Raw genomic sequence first — 26,600 nt, forward strand, 5'->3', positions numbered from 1 at the left:
ATCGCCGCCCGAAGGACCGACGCGACGATTGGCAAGCGACTACTTGTCGATTTATTCATTTAATTATTTATTTAATCAATTAGTTAATTACTTTATCGTTAACCTTCTTAAGAATTATTATAAAATCACAAACTTGGCGTGCCGAGTCCCCGGACTCAGCAGTGCCGCGAGATATGGTGGCATCACAATAATTAATTAACCTTATGTTCCTTGACATCATCCGCACATTGTCTCTCCTCTCGTACTCACTTCCGGCTATTATCGCTATTCCTCTCTTTCTCTCCTTCTCCATACATATTATATACGATATACGTATGTGTATGTCAAATACGTCGAGGTACCTATATATATATACTTATACTCTGTTTATTACATACCAACGCACGAGACTCGGAATCGCACGCGCGTTAGAAATTTCGGCCTAAGACCGCAACCGAGAGTTTTAACGGTCGCGGCGGTCTTTTAGGAATGACAGTATGAGGCACACCGCGATTTCCGCGCCGTCCTCCGTTCCTTTGCACAAAAGTAAGTTTAATGGAAATGAAAGAATGAAAATATTTAAGATATAAAAATGAAAATGGCAAGTTACAGAAACATCTATCTATCACTAACTTAGTTCACGTCTCTCGGCCAATCGAGAGAAAATTCAGGAGAGCTAGGAGTGAACACGAAGGAGGACGTGCGGAGCACACGAAGCACCGATGGTAAAATTATACAAATTTACAGTTTAACACAGCGCCATGTATGATAATGATTAGCGTGCCTGTGTGTGGGTGTGTGTGTAGCGCGTGTTTAATTGGCCGCATGGCTGTGCGATCGCTGACGAGGAAAAACGAAAATCATAATCGTAATAATGATGTTACAGTAATAACAACATAACGATCTTGCGAAGCGTTGAAGAGGAAATGAAGGCTATCTATTCTTTCCATTTTCATCGCCTTGTTCAGCGTAGCAGCTTATTATAACACGATTACGGCACAGTACTAGAGTACGTATCGCGTAGTGTATTAATCGTGAAATGAGGAAACAAAGGGGAAAGAAGAAAGAAAGAAAAAAAAATAAATAAAAATAACAAGAAACACAAATTTTGAATGACGATTTATAATGATATCATAATATCTATATTAACATATAAATACACTACTATGTACAGGGAAAATTGTATCGTTCTGTTTTTTCTTCTTCTAACCCTGATGAAGGGAGGACGACCCGGACTATACATACTTGCTCGAAAGCTGTTTCGCGAGCTCCGTATACTTGAGGAACTTGGAGTGGGGACTTTCCTCGAGGGGCGAGGGGGCCGGCTGTGAAGGGCTTCCGTTGGGCTGGGGGATCGGGGGTGACTTGTTTCTTTGCGAGGGTGGCGAGGGGGCGGAATGCCCCGGGCCTCCGGAGGAGGACTGGACCTGAGACGGTGACCGGCCCACGGTCATAGGGTCGGGGATGACGCCGTCCTTGACGAAATGCATCTTGGATAGGTGATGCCTGTACGCGCCCTTCGATATAAACGGCGTGTCGCAGAAGGCGCACTTCATTATCGAATCGGCGGTTACGACGGCGTCGTTGCAGGCCCAGCTGAAGGCGAGAATCGCACCGGGCGTCGAGCCCGGGGCTTGTCCCATGCCGCTTCCACCCCCCGAATTACCGCCCGCTCCACCCCCCGAGTTCCCCCCGCTACCACCACCCCCGCCACTTCCGGTTTGACCGTGGCTCGACGAGGTGCCGGCGCCGCTCCTCGAGCCCCCGGAACTGGAACCGCGAGTCTCAGTCTTGTCGCAGAGTTTCTGAAGCGCTGCTAGAGGGTGACTGCTCGTCTTTCTTCCCTGAGCGTCCGTCCCCCCGCCCCCAGGTCCGCCACCTCCGCCACCGGAGAGGCTGTCGAACATCGACGAGAGCGCGCCGAGGCTGCTGGACGTCTTGGTGTCCGGGGTTCCTCGCGGAGTTACGGAGCGATCGCTGCTGGTCGGACTGCTGGTGCTGTTTCTACAGGGACTCCTGGCGACCTGTTCGACTCCGGAACTGGGTCTCGGGGTCGGCGGGTTCACCGGGGGTGACATGGCCGTGCGATCGTCTTCCGCGGAGGTGGCGGTGGTCGTCGGGTCGTGGTGGCTACCCCGCTGCTGGTGGTTGTAGGCCGGTTGGTGATCTTCCTCCTCGCGATCCTCGAGTACCTCCTTCTTCACGACGACATCGCGATCCCGACGCTGTTCGAGGTTCTCGTCGGTCGTTGCGTCGCCCTCATCCTCCCGAGGCTCTTTCTTTATCACCGGTTGCTGCTCCTCGTCACCCGACTCTTCGGGGTGCGGAAGCCGCGCCGGAAGCGGTGGCTGTTTGTCCGGTGTTACTGCCGATCGGTGGTGGTGCTGGGGGTGGGAGAGTCGCTCGTGACCCCCGGAGAGGTCCATCGACCTACGCTCCGGCGTCATAACGTCCGTTCGCCCGCTGCCGCGTTCCGATATCGAGCTCGATTCACTTCCGCTTCGCTCCCGCCTCGCGGCCACCGCTGCGTTGTAGTGTTGTTGCTGGTAGGACCGCAACAGGTTCATGGACTGGGGGTCGACCAAGGGTTTCATGTAGTCGACGGACTCGTCGATGCCAAGGCGCTTCAGGATGCTCGATCCCATCGGAGCTCCGGCCTGGGAATGGTGGAGACCGGAAGCGCCGTGCCGCGCCCGCGAGTCGAAACTCTTCTCGATCAGCTTCTCGATCGCGTTGAGGACGGAGGGCGAGGAGTTCGAGGTTTCCGTCGGTGTCGGTGTCGGTGTTTCCTTGCCGGGGGTCGTCGCGTCGCTCGCCGAAGAGGGTGAGCGGTGATGCCTCGAAGAGACCGAGGATGCGTCCTCGTTGACGCTCTTCCTGCCGCTTTCGGGGGGTCCGCTGGGGGGCGGAGCGTGGTTCGACATCAGGGCGTTCTTCAGGAAGTTCCTCTGGCTTATGCCGACGACCCCGGCCCCGATGCACTGACGAATATGATCGACGAATATCGTCGTCTCTATCTTGTCACCGCACTTTTCGCACGTTATTCTGCCCGCGTGTTTGCCAAGCGTGTGACCGAGCCCCCCTGACGCATCCCCGTTCTTGAATTCGTTCTGCGCCCGCTCAAGCTCCAGTAGCTTCCTGACCGGAAGTGATTTTTTTCGCTTCTCCCTCGTCTGCCGACGTCGGCCACCGCTCTCCGTTATCGAGCGCATTATGTGCTCCTTGTAGTGGGAGTTTTTAACCATGTGATTGCTCAGCTCTTTCAGAGAACTGAACGCCTGGTCGCAAACCTTGCAGGTAAGCACGGCGCTCACGTGGCTGCTCGTCGCTCCGGAACCCGGTCCCCCGCCACCAGGGTGCCCGCTACTTCCACCCGTCGGTGGGCCACCCCCAGCTCCACCCCCACCTCCGCCACCGGTACCACCACCCTTGTTCTCGTCCGATGATTTCCACGAGATTATCTGCTCCTGAGATATGATGTTGGTGTAGTGCTGGGTCTGCTGCATGTGCGAGGTCATTTCGGCAAGGGAACGGAAGCTCTGACCGCACCACATGCACTTCAATATCTGCCGCGTTTGCTCCGCTCCTTTTCCAAGCCACACATCCTGGCCTCTGACCAGTTTCCTCGGCAACGGCATCGTCTCCTTTATCAAAAGGTTCAACTCCGAAGGACTCTGCTTGCTGCTCGGCGTCCCGCTGCTCGCGCTGGTTGAAGTTTGAGGCTGGTGTTGGGGTGCCTGAATGCTCGGCATCTGGGGAGGCTGTTGCTGCTGGTGGAGAGCCGAGGGTGGCGGAGGAACCGGCATGTTGACGCCGCAGTGCTTGGCCTCCTTCATGTGCGTCGACATCGCCGCGAGGGTGGGAAAGCTCTGCTTGCACCAAACGCACTTGAGAACGTCCTTGGCTTGCTCGGCACCCTTGTTCAGCCAGTGGGACTGCCACGCGCTGTGCCGACTGCTCGAGCCGGTTACGGTGTTTCCGGATCCGGAATTCCCGCTTCCCGGTCGGTAGAGGTCGTCGCCGCCGAGTTTGCTCAGTTCGCTCATCTTCTCGAGCGCTTTGGTCGCGTCGCTCGGTTGGTAGGGCTTCTCGAGTGCCGCGGGCGGCTTCATCTTGCCGTTCCAAAGCTGGTGATCCACGCCCCCCGAGGCCTTAGGCGATAGCTGTTGCTGACTAGTTGCCGCTGCCACGGCGGCAGCGAAGTACGGAAAGTGAGACGCCACCACCGGCGACGTCCACGGGGATACCACGGGACGTCCGTATGGCTCTTGGTGACTCGTTGTCGACGCCAACCTTGATGACTTCCGCGGCGGTGGCGGCGGCGAGTCTTCCGGTCCCGGTCGCTTCCGGCTCGGAACCGAGAGATCCAGAGGCCCGTTATTCGTCTCTGACGAGGAAGACGGAGTTGGCGGTTTGCTGAGGTTCAGGGCGGTGTCGTCCTCTTCTTCCTCCGTCGAGGACGCTTTTCTGGTGCTGAAATCCAGCACTGCTGGTAGCGTTGTCGCAGATGGAGACAAGTCGCCTCCACTGTTCGGCGACACTAGGAGGCCCGGGGTTGCCGCTGGTGGGGAACAGGACGACGAGACCAGAGGCGAGACCGAACCTCGGGACAGCGGCGAGTGTCCCAGGAGAAGCCGCTGGTGGGTCTGCTGGATGTAGGCGGCCATCACCGCTGCCGAATGCGGTGGTAACAGGGGATGAGCTCCCAGTGGTAGCGGAACTATGCCGGTAGGACTAACCGGACTTGCGCTGCTACGCGGTGGGAGGGGAGGACTTCCGGCTGTTGGACCGGACGATTCCCGCGATTCTCGCGACGGGCAGCGGGGACTCATTGGATCCCTGAAACAGATAATTCACTATATTGTCGCGTGTTCGATAGAGTTCATACGTCTCGATGTAATTCCTCAAACTGAACAGAGGAAAAGAGAAGTCCAAATCGAGATATCGCGATCCTTTACGAATTCAAGGTATCAGCAGTTCCTGACTCCAAGTGATTCTTATAAATCACTTATACTTGGAAAGAAAATTAATGGAAGAGAAGAATTGGGGAGATCAATTGTCTGGTTCACTATGAACAGGTTCAGCGAGCACGGCTGAAATGAGAGAACTATGCACAAGGTGTTCGATCCGATCGAAAAAAAATCCAAATACTGAAGCTTTCGTTACTCAACGTAATTTGAAACGATCATTAATTTCCGATAAAAGTTAAGACATAGCCTGATATCGTATCGCAGAATGTAAATTGCATAAGAGCTGACGATGTGATTTGAAGAGAGTAGAATTGCATTTCTGAGCTACACGAAGCGGCTTAAATTTATTTGCTTCAAATTGCCACTTGGTCTCTTCCGCAATAATTTTACAGCAAAAGTTATTTTCGAAATATTTTCGAGTACATATTTTGGTGCATCCTGTATACCATCTACTAAAGTTGAATTTTTTTAATTAATCAGTTGAATAGATGTCTAAAAGATCATTGGTGGTGAACTTGTGAACACTAATGAAATTAGGGTTTGATCTCCCACGAAAATTGTTTACAAAACCGACTATCAATAAGCGTATACTGTACATACATACAAACGTGTACAAAGATATACCTATAATACAATTTGATTGAAAAGAAGAGGGTCACGTGTACGAGTGTCCATATAGATACCTTGATACGCTTTAGCTGTGCATAACAGACTCTGACCGGTTCTGATTGTGAGCGAGGAGGAAAATCTTCGTACGTTAGGATACAGCGGAAGTAGCAGAGCCGATACGCGCAAGGTGGTTGGTCGGAAGAGACGCGGGTCAAGGGCCAGGTCAGGCCAGGCCACGAGACGTAAGCTTTCAGGGTTTCGGATGGGCGACGACGCACGCCTGTCGACAGCCGAGTCGGAACTGCGTCCTGACTAAATTGCCGAATGCGTGCGGCCTGATGAAAGGGGCTCCCGGCGTACGCAAGCAGGGGAAGCTTTCGAGTGGGGAAGAGGCGAGGGCGAGAGCGAGAACGAGGGCGAGGGCGAGGGTGAGGGCGGCGGGGACGGGGGTGGGGATGGTGAACTGCAACACGCGTCGGTATCTCTATTGAAGCACCGACGCCGTGCGCCGCGGTGGTACCGTCGCGACGCCTCTGCCGAGCGCCGAGCGAGAAACGAGGAACGACGAACAACCGCAGCCCCCGGCACCCGCCCCCGCCGCCCCACGCGCGCGTGACTTTGCCTCGTATCAACAACGCGGCGGCCACGCGGCGTCACTCTCTCAAGGCACCACCAACGTTAACGGACGGCGGTGTGTGCTCGCGTCTTAGGGCCTAATTTGTTGTCGGGGGTACAATAAAGTAACGCGACGCAAGCCGACCGACTTCAAAGACCCTCCCGCGTCCTTTGATATCGCGCTTGTTATCGACCGACGAGAATTTGCTCCGCTGCGAATAACCGCGCCTAACTGCGCAAACTTCAATCTAGCTCCATGTTTAAACCCCCGTAGGACAGGCTACCTACTTGCTAGATTGCGGGAAAAATGAAGCATCTTACTCTCTCTGCTCATGGGATTCGACTGTCGACTAGCACCGATGCCGAGATTTAGACCCACTAATTACAATCGTCGAAGATTCGCGAGAGAACTAGATCTTCAAACATAGAAGCGACACTAGGAAGAATTTTTCGTTCTTCAGGCACTCTTTCGGCGTTCGACCCGCGTCAATTTCCACGTTACAATACCAAATGAAATATGAAATTTGACGATGAGCATAAGAATTAAAGATTTACTGACCTGTCGAGGGGTCCGGTGTCTCTCAGTCCTGCGGAATTAAGCCGCGTGGACCTCAATGGTGACGCAGCAGGGGGTGGAGTGGAAGTCGGTGGTTCGTCTTCGTCGTCTTCCTCTGAAGGCGAGCCTTCCTCGTCTTCTTTATTGGCTGGAACACCGCAGCCCCGGTCGCTGGGACTCACGGGGCCGTCTTCATCAGCGCAGTCGCCCTCCTCGCCCTGGAGGTCCGTGCCTGGACCAGATCCCTCCACGCCGTCCTCCCCTGAAACAAGAGATACAGTTTGGATCAAACACACGTCACTTCGTAAGCATTGTCGGCGATCAGAGTGACTGTCGAGGTCGAGGGTACGGACGAATCATCAACGCAGCACGATACCAACTCTGGCATTATTATACATTTATGCTGGATCATACCCTTCAATTGCGTTCAACCATCCGTGCCGGCTGGCTGACTCTGGTTACAGACCTCGCGAAAGATTACAAGCAATCGGAACGGAGTCTGAAGTAGAACTCGGCGCAAGTTGTTCTATTACAACGTTAGCACGCGTTTAATTATCCACCAACAAGATACGTAGGTGGTTACCGGTATACGAGCCGTATCTAATTAGCTGTAACGATGTTAATTACACCAGCTCGAAATTCCGCAGTGAAATCGATCCAAAGCATGTTCACATCGGTGTGGGTATCTGTACATTATGTGTATACATCAACGACGAATCAAACAGGTTGCGTAAGCGGACGTCAACGGTACCGGAGGAAAATCAATCAAGATTTAATTTGGAAACTCTCATTCCTTGTCTGCGATGGAGAGAGAGAGAGGGAGAGGGAAGTGTTTTCAAATTGCACACGATTTATTATTTCGTAAAACTTTATCTAAGATTATCTGATTTGTTGGTGCAATAAGACGCGGATTAAGATCTGCCACCGCAGCGTTGCCTTATCTGGTGAAAGGTTAACCGTGCACCAGCAGCGGCATGGTTAATAAACCTACTACACCTAAAGACTTGATTGGGTCGAGATTAGCCAGACAAATAGTGCGGTGTAGACCAAAGCTTTCGGGGTTGGCAGGTCGGTGGAATGATGCAACAAACGCGGCGAAGACACAGATTATAGCACGTCACTCGGCGACTCTGCGGTTCTACGCAGTTCAGTACGCGTCCTTGAGCTCGTAAGCGAAGGGAAGGAAAACTCTATCGCGGTTAAAGAGAGGGCGCAAGCTTCTTGCAGCCTGACAAGCGAGGTGACTGATGAGGAGATTGAATACCCGGCTGTCTCTTGGGCTTTCTTTGACGCGGCGTCGGCACTCGCCCCCGTTTAGCCCCGGCTCAGGAGGCTGCTTTCGGCACTATTAGCATAATTCGCAGTTTTAGACTTCCAGGGCTTCGTTTCCAGCTAAAGGGCTGAAGAAGCGCAACGGTGGGTAGGTAATTAGAACCCTCCGGGTATCTCGCTAATTACTTGCGACAAGCGACGCTCGCAGAAACGACTTCCAAGATGACTCGACGCTGGCCAGGTTCACTCACAACGCATGAAGGAATAGGACTCTGCATCATGTGGGATGGGTTTATCAGCCAGTTGAGTCTGGGCTCTGGAGACTTGAGAGTGCAGATGGTTGGCGGAACGGCGGCTCCTTTCCACCGTCTACCTTCTTCTCGAAGCAAGCAACGAGATGACGAGGCGTAGAACGATGCAAGTGGTATACAGCTGGGAAGGAATGAGAATGATATAAAGGTCCAGGTGGTACAATGTCTGCTATCGGTTCATTTATCAGCCTTCGCGGAGAGGCAGCAAACGACGTCTAGCTCCCCGCGACTGTCGACGCTCACGACGCTGCAGAGTGGTGTGCCGGTCGAAGAGCAAGTTAGGAGACTAAGGATTGAGCGTGGAGGACCGAGGGGGAGAACCGAAGACAAAACCATTGTGGCAGCCAGGACTCTTCCGTCATCGACATTATGAATTTTAATCAAATCATTGCTGTTTCAGGCGGGATGTTATCGTTGTACAATTGAACATTCACATTCAAGATTCTGTCTTTGCGAGTAACGCTATTATCTCTTTGTGCACTAACAATATAGGTGTAGAGGTCGGGTGCTTCTCACGAGGATCCAGCAAAATTAGCATTCCACGATGCATCTGACGACGGAGAAAGGTGCGAATCGCACTGCGTCAACGAACCTAGCACTGATAACCTTACTGTTTCGATTCCTCACTTTTGTTCTGGGTATAACAAAACTATCCGTATTAATAATGATCACGTTGCTATGAAACGAATAAGAGTGTCCGAAGGTTATCCGGACAAAATGCTTATGCGATATCAGCCCAAGCAAATCATGAGTAATTAATGACAACAAGATCATTGATTCTCATACATCCTTTGTAAAAACAAGTCCAGATAAACGTCATTATCGCCGGTTCTTTTCAATTTATCATGTTTTCACGATGGGAGCTCGGCTAAGATCAGGATCAACGCGAATGGTGCGACTCCGCCAGGTTATGGGATATGTAGATACGGTCTCCGAGCAAGAAAGAGAAGAAGAAAGAAAGAGGTCGCAGACAGGTGCGGGGTGTAAATAATCAGCGAATAGTACCGGCGACCTGCTCCCGGACACGGAGGACACAGCCATCGTTCGATCCGCCATCTTGGTCCAGCGATTCCCTCCGAGGACAGGGAGTGTCGTCTTCAGCATTGACCGAGCGGGCGGGGGCTGCACCGTCCTCTGGCCGGCGATCCGACCAACCAAGAATCGTTTGTTCCCTGGTAAGATGAAGGGGGAGAGACTAGGAGATCGCACATTGATCCGTTCCAGCATCGGCAACTAATTACGCAGATTTATGTCCCCATTGTCCATTGTCTCCTCCCGAGCATTCGCCCGGCTGGCCGGGGTGCGAGGGAACGATAGCAAGAAGTGCAAGCGAGCCAGGGCGGACCACCGGGAGGCAGCCCCGCCCGCTGCCATCCTCAGGTTGGGTTGGCTGGTTGGCGCGTACGCGTACGAACACGGTTGCGACCAGCAGGAGAACCGGCCGTATCGACGTCCGTTTCATCGGAGGATGGCGACTGCAGGCCACGTACCTCTCGGGTCTCGGTAGTGCCTGGAAGCCAAGCTTCTGAAATTGACAAGAGATTCTCGGTTGAAGGGTGCGCTGGGCCAGCCAGCCGGTGAACCGACACTGGCCCCTCTGACAAATACTCCAGAGTGCCAATTATTCACCGGAGGACGCTGATCATCCGGGTAATTGGAAAAGCTCTCCGTCAAGACATCCTAGTCCACTACAGTTCCGGGGTCAGTTTCCTGTTTAATTACGCCAAGGAGACGCTTGCTCCAGACCGCGTCATCCTCTCGATCCTTTATCTCGCAGTTAAACCCACCGCCAGCACCGGTGCAAATGCAAAAGCGGCTACTGCTCGTCTCCCTCTCTCTCTCTTACACACATACTCGCCGCGTCCCACCGAAGACCTCTATTGGTGGCCACTAACAAGGTCCTTCTTCTTCGAGAAGATATTTAAGCAGAAATAAGATCCCGTGGTGTACCGGGGCGCACAAGGCGTCCTGACACTCCGGGAGATGCGCTACCGCGATACGCGTACCTTCTGTCCTCGGACTCACTCGGCGTCTCTCTCACCGCTCTTCTTCTCTCTCCTTCTTCCTTTCCCTCTTCGCCAGTACATGGTATATTAGCACGGACCTCTCCACATACGGGGTGGGTGTATGTCCGTCCCGTACCGGCTCTGCTCCCACAACAATAATTAGTCTTATCGCTAACCTTTTCTGCCTTTCCAGTCTCTTCTACTTCGCCACATATACACAGTGTTTCTTTATGCTGTAGCTGATTTTTTCCCTGTCGAGATGCTGCATGCACGAATGCTGTCCGATATCTCTAACTACACCACCTCCTCGTCGCTTCCCCCGTGTCTCTCAGAGTCGTAGTCACGCTCTGTGTCCCCATCGCCTAGCATGTCGACCATGCTAAAATCACGCATCGCCTATCTGTTCTCGTGACCACCTGCCGTATGTCTACAATGTGTTTTAGTTTTTCTCCATTGAACCTGATGGTGATGCGGTGGGAGATTTGTCGTCTGGTCCATCCACCAGCCGCCATAAGACGAGTAAAAAAAATGACTGTATAATAACTGCGAGGGACGGATGGGTGGTGAGGAACAAAAGAAAGGCGTTGAGGGCGGCGGCGAGAGACGGAGAGTGATCGGTGAACAAGCGTGAGTGAGAGAGTGATAAAAGACGAGAGGGAAGGCGTGATGAATTTCTGATGCGAGATTGTTGGAAGGGAAGCGTGACAGGAGGCAGACGAAGAGACTGACGGCACCTAACGGTAGACGGACGGATGGATGGACGGATAGACGGACGAACGGATGGGTGGACGAGGCGAAACGAGGGTGGCGGGGGGAGGGGGAGGGTAGGGATGGGTGGCAGGAGAACTCTGCATTGTGATTCTCTCGCGGTCTGCGAGTGAGTGACTGACGGCTGAATCCATTCTCCTTCGCTCATCTCTCAGGACGGCCAGTACCGCGGCCCTCGAACCCGCGAGCGGTTCAGCGCATCACTATAGGGTAATTGTAACTCCAACCTTCCAAGGTGTAAGAGGTTGTCTCCTGACTCTTTGCCCTTGTCACGATGACCCGATTTTCGTTTTTCTGGTGTATCCAGGAACAGCCTGAGACATACATGATGATGTTGTCCCCGCAAAGTACCTAGACACTGCCGTTCGAGCTGAGCAAACACTGGCTAATGGAAACGAGCATCGGTAGATGAGCCGAGGCGTTGGCGCCCGGACGGCAAGATGGAAAAGTCACAGAGGACGAGTTTCTCGGAATGAATGCACATCTCTCGAGGGACCTGCGTCTAATGTAATCCGAGGATAAGGGGATGAGACGGAGATGTCGGTTCAAAACAAACCTACTCCGCGGTCTAGGTGCCGTTGACCTCTTTGCTATGAGTAAAGAGTACAGGAGCAACGACGAAGCCGCGGTCCATGCACACTCACCTTCTGGTCAGATGATGCTCTGCTCACTGCCGAAGAAGTGGTGGCTGCTGTGACGGATCGAGCAACGGGTTACACGTCGTGGATTTAAGCAACAGGTAAAACGCGTGCGTGTGAAATTCGCCGCCGTAAAACTACGACGTTACCCTCTCGACGAACGTTCGTCGGGACAACGCGGGGACTTCGAATGGAGTTGAGTTGAGTCGAGTCGCGTCGCGTCGAACGCTGGACTTAAACTGCCGCCGCACGCACCCGCCTCCTTAAGTCTACCTGACCGATTGACTGATGAGGCAGCGGCTATCCTAAGTCAACACTCGCTCCATCAACTGCCTGCATACTCCCCCCCCCCCCCCCCCCTCACTCGTCGTGTCTGCCATTCCCTTGTCCTCTCGCTTCTCCTCTTATGCTCCACCTGGCTCCATCACCAATCTTCTGTTGTCTGCCGAACAGATTTAAGTGTCCCTGTCCAGTCTTATCGACGTCAAGAATGAGAGGCCGCATCTCTAGCGACTCAGATTGACGAGAGAAATTTCAGGCACCGCGGTAATACTCTCTCACGAGGGAGAGCTCATGCAGATGGATTGAGCTTTCCGAGTTGAGGTAAATGGATAGATATACTCAATTAAGCACGACGCCGCGTGCACGCTGCACCGGCCTCGAATGGTGGAGTGTTGGTACTTTCTACGAACGGATACGGGCCAGATAAGGTAATCCCTCTCGTCGCTATCTCTCTTCGCTCTCTTGCTGCGAGATTTGAAAACCGTGTGAGAGAGTCGCGGTTGGCGGTGAAAAAGAGACTCGGTGAATTGTAATTTGCTGGGGGCTTTTGAACCGCGGAAAAGTGACTCGCGCGATTCCCTTTGAATGCCAGGATGTACCCAACACCCGTCCGTTTCAAAGCTTCGACCTGATCGCAGACTCTTCCGAGTGAATGTAGTGATTGCATCTTCCTCGCGCTCCGGGCGCTTCGCACAAATTCCTCTCCACTCACCTGCTCGCAGGTTATACCAACCGAACAGACGTAGGTACGTCGAAAGCCCGTGATTCTCTGGCAGTCTTTGATTTGTCATTTTTATCCTGTGAGGCACATACCGAAGCGAAAATAAACTGGATGACGGGAATCAGATGCCAAAGCATATAACTGCGCATGAAAAAAACAACGAACGAACGGACAGAATGCGAGTCGAGTCACCTTCTCGAACCGCGAGCTAATCAGTCGATCGTAGTAGCCTTCTTTTCAGCTTGCCTGGTATACCAGCTCTGGTAGGCATAGTTGGACATGCACGGCTGACCGAGTCCTGGCGGGTATGGCGACTGCATGATGGATGAATGTCGGCTCCCGTCAGTCCATCTGTCGCGCAACAGGCGACGCTCGTGATCGATGCGTGCTGCTTGAGTATCTAAAAAGTCCGATATCTCCGATCCCGTTCCTGTGCTTACCCATACACCTCGAAGCCTTTTGGGGACCGATCGCCGCGACACGTTCACAGACAGTCATGGTTTCAAGGGAAGAACCACCCGAATTGCATTCAATTAGTCAGGGTGCAGAGTTATCATTTCCATAAAAATATATCAGGCACGACGGATAAAATTCATATAGCTTCAAGAGATTTATATATAAGTAGAATAGATTGAATACAATTGAATTTCTCGTCAAAGTTGTAAGAAAAACCACCGAAAATACGGTGATGAGTTCAGGTCCCAGTAAGTTAACCATATCAGTTTGGTCAAGATAATCGATGACTGATTTATTTTCACATTCGCATTCAGTTGAGAACTTTCAGTCAGAACAATCCATCAATAACCTGATAAAACCAGATCAAGGATGTTGAACGTGGCGAGATGACGACACGTTATTCTTGATTAAATTAGGTGACGTTAATGAAATCAATTGCTGTTTAGAATCATAACGATCGATTCAAAAATTTCATTCCTTGAAAGTAGCACCTGTTTCAACAATTATAAACTCAATAACTTAGGCGCCCGACACGCCTGATCAAATTCGAAGGTCTCGCTAAAGCTGTTCTTGTGTGCAGGTATAACGAGAGCTCACGGCTTGCTCCTTTATTCGACGTCGAGAGAGGTGGTCACGGGGAAGAGGGGTTGGGAGACGGTTAATTGGGAACTGTTTGAGAAACCGGAGAGGCAGAAGAGCGAAGATATCAATGGCCGTCTTGGCAGACGTGACAGCGGCGTCGGCAGAAGGTAGCCAAACACGATCGAAACACTTAGGGCACGAGGGCGTCGTGACGCGACGGGGTGATCACCGCGCGACGTCCGTCACTCGACGCCACGCCAGTCCTCCTTTTCGACTCTCTCTTCCTCCCTCACACACACACACACACACACACACAAACACACACGCTTTCTCATCGAGCAGCTACCTATCTGTCGGCGTGTCAGTTCAGGCCGAATGTCAGCACCTCCTTGACAACAATAATTGTCAGCGAAGTAGCGACACGAGACACAGCCATATCCCTATTTATACGTTACCTCAAATATAGATACACCGCGCTTAGTCTAGCTAGGTGTATCAGCGTTTCACATTACGCCGCAAGTGCTCCCAGGTACCCCATCTCTCTCTTCCTCCTTCTCCTTCTCTTTCTCGCTTATTTACCTCTTCGTTGAGCTTTCCTTTATACAATTAATACCCCCCCCCCCCCCCTAGCCCCACTACGCCGTGCAAACATCTTTTGTTTTTATACTTTATACCTCTAACGTTATTTATTTTTCTGTCTGCACTATATTTAGTGTCCAATGCCGCAGGGATCTTGACAGTATTCCTACAACGACGTTCTCAAGTACTTTACGTGCCATTTTTCATCCATAATTCTACTAATTTTTTTTATTTTTTTTTGTTTCTCATTTCTATCAAACAGGTGGATTGCTATAAAGATATCGGAAATATTGGCAGGCTGTTGAAATTTGGTAGAAATTGGTTATCACCGTTTGTCTTTCATGCTACTATAAATCGTAAATCGACTGCTGAACACCGGTCTAAGAAATTTGGGGTTTCCCAAAATTTAGTTTCATCAAACTGAAGAAGAACAACGTAAATCACTGGTCGTAGATTAATCTATTCGTTAACGGTGTAGGCCTCTTGAACTTTTTGTACGTGGCAAAGCAATCGATGACTCGGTAATGAATGCGACTTGGATCATTTTCGTGAAGCAAGTGACGGCGATTTTTGATAGAGAAAACCGAGAGTGTACAGTTATGAGTGGGTACAATTACGGCGTGCGTTAAACGAGAGGTGGGGATAAAAATGTGATAGTGTCACGTCCGGAATAAAATTTTCACTACTGGTTTGACTAGCTGTCTAGGAGCGCGCGATCTTGGGCAACAGTGCCAAGTAACATAACTGCCGAAGTTATAGGCATATTGTCTACGCAATATTCAGCCAGGTTGCTACTACTTGTAAATATTGATTCTCGATAACAAAACGGCGCAGTGGAATACACACTGTACGAGAGGTAAAGTTACCTATACATATGTGTAGTATAGTAAAGGGTATGAATTAGCCGAGCAGACTCGTCACGCGGGAAACGTGACAGTTTAACGACTCGGTGTAGGTGTGCTGTAGCTGTGGAAGCCTTTGAATTGTACGGTAACAGTAAAGAAGAAACCAAACGATTGAGCGATTGAATTAACGAATGAATGAATGAATGACTAACTAAGTAGAAACCGGCGGGAATAATAACTCTCATCTGTCGACGATCGGCTTTTCGACAAATGTCAATCGGCTCGTAGCTGATTGTGAAATCTAACGGAATAATAAAACGATCCGGGAATACCGACGTGGCCGATAAATTGTTGCTGTCGATCGGTTTATTACCAAAAGTTTTGGAAAGTGAGAAGCAACCGACCCCGAAACGGCTTCGCGGTGCCCGTGGATGGAGATGCGATCCCGGTGAACGAACGACGCTCGTCGTCGCGACGACGCGTGAGCCCGAAAATAGGCGCGGGCTCCTTGGGACGCTCGATCCGTTCTAATAAATATTCTGTGTCAACATAAATAAGTGTGATGCGTCGTGGCCCCGGCTAAAGCGACAGTCGAAGAGTCCGCCAGCTTTGTGACGGACTGGTGATGGACCGGAGGACAGGTGCGCCTCGACGGAGGAAGGGCGGGCGTCCCGACGTCCCCCGCAACCCCTGCGGCAAAAGCGGTCCCACAACGCGGAGAAAATCCGCCGCTAGCTTGCGGGCCAGGAATAGAATTACTAATATGCTACACGAATACGGTTTACGGTTTATGTCGTGCGGCCACTACATCCATCGATCACTGTTCAGTCGCTCAAGAAATTCCTGTTGAATCGAAAGGCGACCTCTCTTTGCCATTAAGCCCACCGTTTCTTTCTTAGTCCGAATATCAAATAATATTCGCGCAAAGTTTTCTCTCGTCTCCGTTTTCGTCCGGTTCGCGAATAAGCCCAACTCCAGCGGAACGCGACCCGCAGAGGCTGCAGAGAATGATTTCCGGAGATCGGATGAAGCGTCTTGAAACTCGACGGTCAACAAGCCGTAAATAACGATGCTAAGGACCTATAAAATATGAGCGTATATGATACCAACGAGATTCGAATATTACAAAAACAAGCAGCTATTCATAGCTGGGCGGCTGCGGATCCCCCACTCCGTGTATAATCCGATAGACTCGATTTATAATCCGAGCTGGGATCTGGTAATTGGACAGAGCAGGAAGCCGTGTCATGAGCGGTCTAATCGGCCGAGCGAAAGAAGCAATCGAGGCAAAGAGGATGAGATATCAGCGACTGGGTCCACGCTGCGGAGGCTGGGTGAGCCTAGACCGAACAGATTTATGCGACGCACATGCGGCAAGCCGTGTAACTCACTCGCGCTAACGTTCTGTCCTCTCTGCTTCTCCTGAGAGGCCAAAACTACCGCAGCGTTACACCCGGACTGTGAGATGAGAGACTGTCTCCCCTCGTCATAGTCGCGGTAATGCGAAACCCAAAGCGCACTCAGTCTGAGGATTGTTAATCAGCCAAGGCGAATGAACTCGGTCGGTCAATGAAACTTTCAATTCCATTCTGGCATGAGCAAAACTGCATTGAGTTAATTCGCCATTCAACGCGATTGACTTGGTCAGATTGCTTTTAAATCTGTCAGAACGGTGACTCTGTTTAAGAGTATTTTTGTACCCCCGTTTTTCTTTGGTTTGTACACACATCGTGGCTTTCATCTTGTTCGATCAAAAAGATAAGGAGGCTTAACAACGCTGATTCACAGCAACCTCGTAGCTGTGTATTGACATGTTTGACAGACGATTTTTAATACGCGTTGAAGAAAATTAGTCTTAAACCATAAGTCGAAGTTGATTGATGATGTGTGAAGAAAACTTAAGAACATGATGATAACAAAGAGCAGCAATATCGAGTTACGGAGATTTTTCACTGGGAAAAAATGAGCGATTGATCGACAGCTGAAATCCGTTTGAAGTGAATCCAAAAAATATATACGTAAAATCATCCCCACCTAAAATTGATCTCCACTTCCCATACTGACATAACCATATACAGTACATACGAACGCTTGTAAATAACAGACACGTTATACTGTACGACGATTTCCGTGGCGGCCGTCCCAATTCCCAATTCCCAGTTCCCAGTTCCCAGTTCCCAGTTCATAGTTTCCCGTTCGAGCGGTTGAAAGTTCCCGTTCCCAGGCTCGTGCTGATCGGCGTATATCCTACACCACACGCTCGTGGTTCTTATCGGTTCCATAAATCGGTCGATAAAACAAAGCCCCTTTTGTAATATCAACAAATTTCAGGTACAAAAAATGAAACGCCTCGCGTGTACCGTATACATGACAAACGTGTCACACGACTCCGAGAATCGCCTATGCATAAGAATTGGACCTGATTGGCGTCTGTGGTGCACGTATGAAATTCACGAGCATACACGCACCCTTCGTCGTATTCCATGACTACCTGCATCCATATTTCATCTGCAGATACCTGTGGAGTACAACGGAAGCCAATAATGACACTCGGGTCTCGACTCTGGTCTCATATTACTGACTTATTTACCGAACCGTTAATTGATTTCATTCTGCTAGTCGAATTCTACTGCGGTGAACCTGGTTCAGAGTTTATAAATTCAAGAATGTTTATGAGTACGATGGATCCGATTTTTCTTCGACTATAGAGGGTCCACATCTGGACTCTGTTGATATCCGCAAGATAACGTTGAATCTAAGGACACTGGACGGTGTAAAATCAACGCCATAAAGCTCAGGAAGCACCTTCGAAAAACTATCTCACAAGAATTTCATAATTCGGATTTACGAATGGTGGGTTGAGTACGTGACAAGGGGGTAATGATCCATGGTTACCGATCGGGGCGTTAAGCTTGGGGTGGGGATGTCAATTCAGACGTAGGACAGATTATAAACTGCAAAACGACCACAAGTTTCAATCGCCCCTAGTTTGGTATTCCGATCGAGGAAATAAGGTGTGCGGGTCGTATACTGTGAGAAAGACATAAAAATTGCGAAGTGTGAGTATGAATGGGTCTAGTTTTTCTCTTTTCCTTCTCTCTTTCTCTCTTTCTCTGTGTAAACGTACTTACCAACAGAGCAGACCACCTTTTGTTGGCCTCCCCTGTATCCTCATCTCTCTCCTCTCCCTTTCTCCACCCGCTGCGGCAGCAATGGCGGTGGTAGTATTATATTGTGAGCACAGAAGTAATTTATAGTTGCAATAATTTATTGGCTACCATGGGGTTTATACTTGCCTGACGCGAGGCCATCCGTCACCGTCAGTGACGTCACCTCCTCCAACCCCCCCCCCCCCCCCCCCATGTAATGACTACCTACGTATCCCTCGATTCTCCCACTCTCTCTCTCTCTCTCTCTCTTTCTCTCTCTGTCTCTCTCCTCTCTCTTCCCTTTCCTCCACCTCGTATTATCCCCGACCTCCCCGCCACCACCGCTGCCACACCGCAACGTCGCGACGAAGACTCGCGGCTGGCGTCGCATCGTATATATAAATGTTGTACATTATATTATTTATTTCGCAGGATTGGTCGCTACCGTTACAACCGAGTTATCAACCGTCATTGGACACGCCAATATACGTTATATGCTAGACACGGGATTGCGTGCGTCGACAAGTTACAGTGCACTTCGCACTACGCGTAACGGTTATCATATAATACAGGTGTTGTAGTGAGACGGCGGGGGGTGGGGAAGGGGGGGGGCGGTGACTCAGTTTTGACGGATTTTTAAAGGGCGGCGGGAGCGGAGGCGGAGGTATGCTGATCGAGCAGTGCTGACTAACGTACCGCGCATGAAAACAAAACACAGTGGCAAACGGAAGTAATAAATCTCCCCCCTCCCCCCGGGTATGTATAAAGTACGGATAACTGAGTAACGACGATGCTTGACGGGCCGATGCTATACGCCGAGAGCTAATCGACGATGAGAAAACGCGAATGCCATTTTCGTTTCTTTCACACGCGATATACTGAGGTGGAGGAAGCTCGATGCTTGCTGCTTGATTTGTATGTATGCATAATGACGCGTTATATTATACGCGAAACTAGCCGCGAGTCGCGAAAACCAAGAAATGATAAATATCAACAAGGGTACGATGAAAGCGTGTAAACGTTGAGATCTGGAATTCGAGCTTTCCACCATTTTTTCAGATTTTTCAACGTGCGTATAATACGCTCAAATATTACATATTTTTTCTCACAATTGCACATTAAAATTTATGTGAAATTTGAGAACTGTACTAAAGAAATTAGACTATCCAGCTTTCAATTTTCACCTCGTTTTGAAAAGACAAATTTTTTCACCACCGAATACAAATCAGTCAAATCATTGCAGCAGAGATTTCCGGTGGTTTAATTAGCGGTACATTCATCACCGTGCTGGAAAAAAGTAGATGCAGCATGTGAACAAGCGGATTTAACCGTAAAATAATAAAACGAAATGCAGGCCGCAGTGGAGGATTGCGCCTACGATTATTGCGCGGATACTATTACCTTGCTACGCAAGTGTCTGTTTAAATTTTTATCGCCCATCCGGATCTCCAGCACAGCTGAACCGCCTCTTCGGCGGTGCAACCGTTACGCATCTACACACGCGACAAAATAATTAATTAGACGGTTGCTGCTGGCTGCTGCTGCTGCCCCTTGTGCGTAACCAGATCTCGCGCCAGATATGCAGGCTGCATTTATACGCGCACGTAGAGTGTCTTCGAGTGGCGATAATTCACGCGAAAGAATTGCAAACGTCAACGTCGACGGTATTGAGTAGAGCAAAAAGGAGAGGAGAGGAGAGGAGGGGTGGCAGCCACGGCCGAGTCGAGCAGTGACGAATGGCGGCTCGTGACGGACGCCGTTGACTAAGACGGGATGATACGACGCCGCGATACGTCACTCCGCCATCCACTGCCTCCTGCACCATCAGCGGGCGTACTGGCAGTCGCTTTTGACGGAAGACAGAGATGACGAGTCGGTCCAGAGCCTAGATATGTTCGTCACGTCCCCGTCGAGACGCGGTACGTTGCCGACGACCCCTGGGTACGGCAGCGAGCTGACGTTGACGAGCGTTTGTCACTGTCCTCGGCAAATAATATCCTCCTCCGCCTCCGACTGACGTATATCCAACATCCTGCTGCATGCAGATCTTCCGGATCGCCGCTGACGTCACGGAACGACGAAGAGAACGGCTACCGGAACCCGTTGCTCGCCGATACATCGCACGTCCAGAAAGCTATTACTTATTAACGAGCAGTGCGCATTTCGTAAAGCGTAAATGAACATCCCGAGGTATGAAAAGAGTTTCTAAAAGTTCATTCGAATAGAATAGAATAATACAAAGTGAAAGAGAAAGGTACGAATAAGGAAAAAAAAATTTGGAAACCAATAAGAGGTCGGAAATACGGCTCCCTGACATACGCCGTTTGAAGAGTCTAGTTAGCATCGGTTCAACGAAACTATACGAAGGGTCAAAAAGCAAATTCCCATCCCGATATTCAACTGCACACCCCGTCTCAGTATTCTTCGTCTCTCTTTCCAAGTGACGAATCGATTGACTGTAGATAAATTTTAGGGTTGATCAGCTGATCGAGAAAACCTGGCTTTATCCCTTCTTACATAATATTTCTCCATCGCAAAAAATGTAACAATAACTATTATTCGTTGAAATTCTAAACTCGTCACGTATGGTGTCTTTAATTAACGCGATGCGATGTCATCGGCCCCATAGATTGGAAGCGATCGACATGTGCAGGGGGAAAGAAATCAACGAGGGAAAAGGGGGTGCACAATAATAGCGATGATCAGGGCGTAGGTATACAAGCGTATACATGTATAAGACGACGCGACGCACCCTGACGGACAGCCCGCGACGGGCGACGAGCGACGAAGGAGCGAGGCTGACGGAGGTGGGGGCGACGACGACGACGACGTCGACGGCGGCGGCGGCGAGGGGTGAAGGGGACGGGGGGTGTTGTAGGCGAGGGGAGCGGACAGGAGGTCTGGGCGACAGCCGTCAATCGATTGTCAACCAGGTCAGCCATCCGACGACCGAACCGCCCCCACCACCGTAGCTAGTTCCGACCCCCTTCACCCCCCGGCTCCGCCGTCAGTCGCCCCTTTCTACTTCTTCCCCTGAGCACCGAAGTCCTGTTCCGAAGTCGCTTATTCCGTGTAATAGAATGTCTCGTCAAGCGCCGATTACAGGGATGCCAGTAAAAAATGCACGCGTGTGAGAAAGACAGAGATAGAAAGTAGAACTACGGATTTAAAAAGTGAGACATCGATCCGAAAGGATTTTAAACCCTTTACTTTCGAGATCAGCATCAGAGACTGCGAGAGATCGTATATAAAGTAAAAAGCCAATTAGGAACAATTTTTTCTCGACTCTCTTAGACCGTTCGGAAACGTTCATTTCACGCGATTCGTTCATACGAGTAATTGGGGATCCGGGTTTTTGCTGCGCGAAAGGGGAATTTTCGTACATCGAGGATGCAGACGATGGGGGAAACGGTCAACATCGTCTCGGCAACGGAAAGGGGGGAGGAAAAGGGGGAGAGAAAAGGCCGAGACTTGAGAGTAGGGGGAGTCGTTCGGGCGCCAAGGGGCAGATTGAAGGAAGGGGCTGCAGGGAGGGCGATGATAGCCGCACGAAGGGGTTCTCCGTCTGCCCAGACACGGCGTGAACGCAGAGGGGATGGCGCTCCGGGAGACCTGCTCCAAGGATTGTAATGAGTCGAGGAGGAGTCGCGCGATGTGACGAACCGTCTCCAGCCGGAGTGACGAGGCCGCTGGACCGGGCGCGCCGTGTTCTCCGTACGTCAGCGGCACCCACCCCCACCCCCAACTCGTCCCCCACCTCCGACTACCCCTTCCGTCGCGGTATCAAGACTCCCGCGTCCGACAGATCAATGCCGTCAGGGGCGACGCCTGAACGGCCGCCGACTTCTCCTCCAGGGGAAGGAATTGACGAGAATCGACAGCCCTCGCATCTGATCATATCCGTCAAGGAAATTTCTTCCTTAAACAACCACCCGTGGACACCGGTTTTACGCTTACGTAACCATGGCGTTGCAAATAATTTTCGAAGCTATTATCGCTGCAGCTGTTTTCCACCGTCGAATCAATATTTTTTTTTTTTTTTTTGTACGCAGGGTTGCGTTGCAGGGATTTTTACCATTTCAAAATCACATTTCAGAATATGATCTTTTAAATCGAATTAATGAATTTTGTTTCTAAAAAAGTTTCATTAACAGGGCATTAGAAACAGATCTAAAGATATCTTGAAGATGGTGAAAGTCTGTCATATACATACCACGTGAGTTATCGTACTATGAAATTCACGAACGATAAAATGTCTTATCTAAATATAAATTTCGGATGTCTGTAAGGGACAAAGCGTTCCTGATACCAAACATTCATAGGGCACAGCAGCACGTTACATTCGTAAGCCGTAATTCCTTGAAAGGAAAAAAGGATTCTTCCCTTCGTCGTGTGTGAAATGATTTCCACGTGGGAGTGAGTTGAAAGTAACTGGACAGAGTAGATATATATAAGGTTTCGTAGGTGAACGGCGAAGAGACGGGGATGGAACAAATTAGATGAGACAAGCGGTGAGATTGACACGTCGCAATATATGTTCCACTCAGGGAAGGTCACGTCGGGGGTGGAAGGGAGATGAAGTCAAGGTAACACGAGCCGTTCCCGTTCCCGTTCCCGTTCCGTTCCTTCAGACGACTCGCGGTTCTCAGCCGCTCGGACGCGCATCAGTTCGGGTTCATTGAATATTCAGCGACCGGCGAGGAGAGGATTTTGTCTTAAACTCCTGCAGGGAGTTTCATCCCGAGGGAAGCGAGAAGCGGCGAGCCACGAGCCGCGGGCCTTCCACGCGTCCCTCCTCAACCCGGCCGGCATCCAGCCAGCCACTCACTCCAAACCGGGTCTCGTGACTTCTGACTCCTGGATATCACCCGGAAGTTTATTGGTTTCCGGGCACCCCACGACGCACGCAAATCCGACCCCCGCACGAGTCCACGTAGTACGTTTAGTTAACGGAAAACCGGGAGGGCTGGGTGACGCCGAGTTATTCAAGCCGAGACGTCGCGCGTCGCGTTGCTGCTCCTGCTGGCTGACCTGACGACGGAGACGCCTCTCCGGCATTCCTATCTCGTCCCCGAGTTTCCTGCCACCACCAACGTCCTCGACCGATCCTCTCGCGCTCTCGGACGTTAACGTATGCTCCCCTGAACGCGAGTTCGTCAACGAGAGAAATGCGGAGGGTATATTTAACCCCACTACGAACTGCAGAGAACGAAAAAGGCCGAGGAACGTGCAACAAATCCACTCGCAGTTCGCAAGCCAGCTTCAAAGACTCTCCAGTTCCAGAAGGATGAAAATTCAGAGGTAAGCTGCAGAGCTGGTGTTAGAGGCAATCCGGGTAGATGAGAAACGTCAGTTTGAAATTCGGACGCGGAGCTGGTGTAGCGAAGGAGTGACAATCGGCGAGCAAAACTTGCGGGGGGGGGGGGATGCAACAGAGGCAAGCCAGGTAGAAAAAGCGTGGATTTGAGCGTAGCCGAGAGCGAGAGAGAGACATTGGTCGCTGGTCAGTCGAACGTAGTCGCGTAGCGAGTTTGACAGTCTCCTTACGGTGGGTGGAAACGTCGTGTGCAGTTAAACGACGAGAGTCCCTGCAGGAGGTGGAGAAACGTAGAGAGTTGAGTGTACCGAGCGGGACGGACGTGTACGTAGAGGATCGGGGGCGGGGGTTGAAGGGCAGCGCCACCCGCACTGACGACCGGAGATCTGGGAGGAGGGCGCGAGAGAAAGCGCTGTTTCATCTGTCACCTGCAGACGCCGCCTTTCCTTTCCGTCAACGTCCTCCGCCTCCGCTTTCCACCCCTTAATAATAACAACAATAGCGGTCGCCGGCGTCGCGACGATGCAGGGGTAGCACCGGGGGTGGAAGGGGTGGCTCGCAAGACGGACGCGTCACGTTCTCCCCGACTTCCACGTATCAACGTTCACCCTTGTCCTCCTGTCCGCCTGTCCGTTGGCCGCTCGTTCGTTCGTTCGTTCGTTCGTTCGTTCTTCCTTCCGTCCGGCAACGTCCCTTATTACGTCGTCCAGGACGTTGGGTCAACTTCATCACGAGGTGACGTCGTACGCATCAAGCTAACGCGCCGGCCTTTGCCTACCGAAGTACCAACCGACCTCCGCGGGGAGAAGCGCTTGGGAATATTAATTTGCCGGAGGGTGTCGAACCCTCCGCACCCGCTGCCGAAAGACTGGTATTTACACCGACTGATGCAATTTTTGTCGGGGATATTTGTGGCTCGATTTAACGTGCATATGCCTTCTAGGTTTTGACAAATTGACGAACCTTCGTCAGCTGCGGCAAGCTGAACATGAACAATATTGTCTATACAAATTAAGATACTTTCTACTCACTGCCTCCAATCTCCAAGCCAATACGGTAGTATCGAAGCACTTACCTGAAACAAAAGAAATTTGCGTGTTAAGAAGAAGGTTTCGATTAACGTGGCTCGTTTGTGTGAGTTTAGAATTAAGATAAGCCAAGTTTAAAATTTCTTTACAGACACTTCATGCACACAGCACAGCGTGAGTGGTGATTCGATGATCCCTGTCATTGAACTTCCTAATTGAAATTATAGCAGTCAAGGTTTTTCTAAGACAAGTAGTTAGACACTCCCCACGATTCGAAGCTCTGACAAGTGATTGAATAGGGCATCGATAAATCCTTGAACACGCTGCAGCTCCCATAGATATTCGATGAAAATTGATATGGATAAGGGTCACACAGACGTCGTTAGCAGGCAAAAGCGGTGAGCTGGTGTAAGTGAAAGCACGCAAGGTCGATTAACAGTGTAACGTTATTCGCGAGCGAATGAGCGAGCAGACAGGAGGGGACGAGTGATAATTATTGTCATAGCCGTGTGTGTGCCCGGAACGCCACCGAGCGAATACAAAATATCAGGCCGTCATTTCCAGATCAAAAGCGCGATACAAAATTGAAATTATTCAATTACTGTCGCTAATAATGTATGCAGTTGTATTATTATCATTATTGTTTTTGTTATTATTATTATTTTAGTTTTTATTTTTTCATTTAATTATTTTTGAAAATTTTCATTTCAATTCAATTTTCCTCTTCTCGTTTCACCGAAAATAATCCGTTCACATTGAATGATTGAATTATTAATTGAATGACGCGCGTCGTTGAACCTGCACGCGCAATTCCACGCCCAAGGTTCGCACCGCGCGTTCACCCCGTGCCCTCGGCGTCTTTGTCCCCCTCTTCGTCGAAACCACTGATGACATCAAACGGTGTTCGACTGAACCGGTGCGAGGTTCTCCCCCTCCTATTCCTTGAAAAAAGGTGCTCCGTTCGTAGGTAATCAGCAACTCTGTCTTTGCCTACTCTTCTCACTCACCACGTACGTAGCTTCTCTACGAATTTTCTAACGCTGTATTTTTTTCTTTCTTTTTTCTACTTTTCTACTTGTCAGCGAGAAAAGCAACCCTTCAGAACTGAGTACGGAATGTGAAAAGAAAGACTGAAATAATTGTTATCCGTTTCTGTATGCAGATATGGTGATCACTGAAGACGATAAGAAGATGTTTGCAGCGCTGTGTTCATCGACTCTTTTTTAATTCACCCTGTTGAACGATTATGTGACGTCAGTAGAGAGGGAGGATCAGAGTTGAAGGGTCTTGCTCGTTGATAAAGCCGAAAGACCCAGGGCGGAGGTCACAGCATGGAAGAAATGATCTCATCGTAGTTTTCTCGACTGGGTCGATCATCGCGGAAGTCGTCGTGAACGGACGTCTGAAAGAATTGCGCGCGCCTGCATCCTTCTAGTACATACAGGTTCGTTGCCAGGCAATTAGTACCTCGGCGTTCCACCAGGTGAGCGATGATTGATACCGGGCGAGCCGACTGCCCACGGCCTCCGCCTTCCTCCTCCCTCCTCCCTCCTCCCTGCCTCTTTTCTTTCTCTCGGCACATCGCCAGCTCCCTCTCTTCGACCGCAAAAGCGCGAACTGCAGGCGAGAATGAGGAGCGAAAGAATCTCGCACCCATCTCGCGAATGAGTCTTTGTCTCTCTTCCACTGGCTCCGTGGCCTTGGTCTGAAATTTGATCGACGCTGACACCAAAGTATCAAACTGGCCGTCGTCTCGGACGGTTCCAATTCCTATACCCGCGGTAGTAGGTGCTGGAGTGTCGAGTATACATTGATCACGGTAGTGCGTGAGAGCGTCTGCAGCACACGCGTCGTCGTCGCCTCCACTCGCGGACTCGTCGACGTGTGAGGCGTCGGTGTGACGGTACCAAGACAGCC

The 26,600-nt window shown here is 50.7% G+C and overlaps 1 protein-coding gene across 5 annotated transcripts in view; it reads right to left on the minus strand.

Annotated features, from left to right (window-relative positions):
• Positions 1–1,179: 1,179 nt before the first annotated feature.
• LOC124405298 (protein tiptop) overlaps positions 1,180–26,600 on the minus strand; it is a 113,414-nt gene continuing 87,993 nt past the window's right edge. For all 5 annotated transcript variants that reach the window (XM_046880095.1, XM_046880094.1, XM_046880096.1 and 2 more), the window contains exons 3-4: positions 6,733–6,991; positions 1,180–4,818 (exon numbers count right to left, since the gene is read on the minus strand). In XM_046880095.1, coding sequence (XP_046736051.1) covers positions 1,215–4,818; positions 6,733–6,991 — 3,863 coding nt within the window. In that variant the 3' untranslated portion in view covers positions 1,180–1,214. The remainder of the gene's footprint in view (positions 4,819–6,732; positions 6,992–26,600) is intronic.

This window comes from Diprion similis, chromosome 4 (assembly GCF_021155765.1).
Source record: "Diprion similis isolate iyDipSimi1 chromosome 4, iyDipSimi1.1, whole genome shotgun sequence".
NCBI classification, from domain to species: Eukaryota; Metazoa; Arthropoda; class Insecta; order Hymenoptera; family Diprionidae; genus Diprion; species Diprion similis.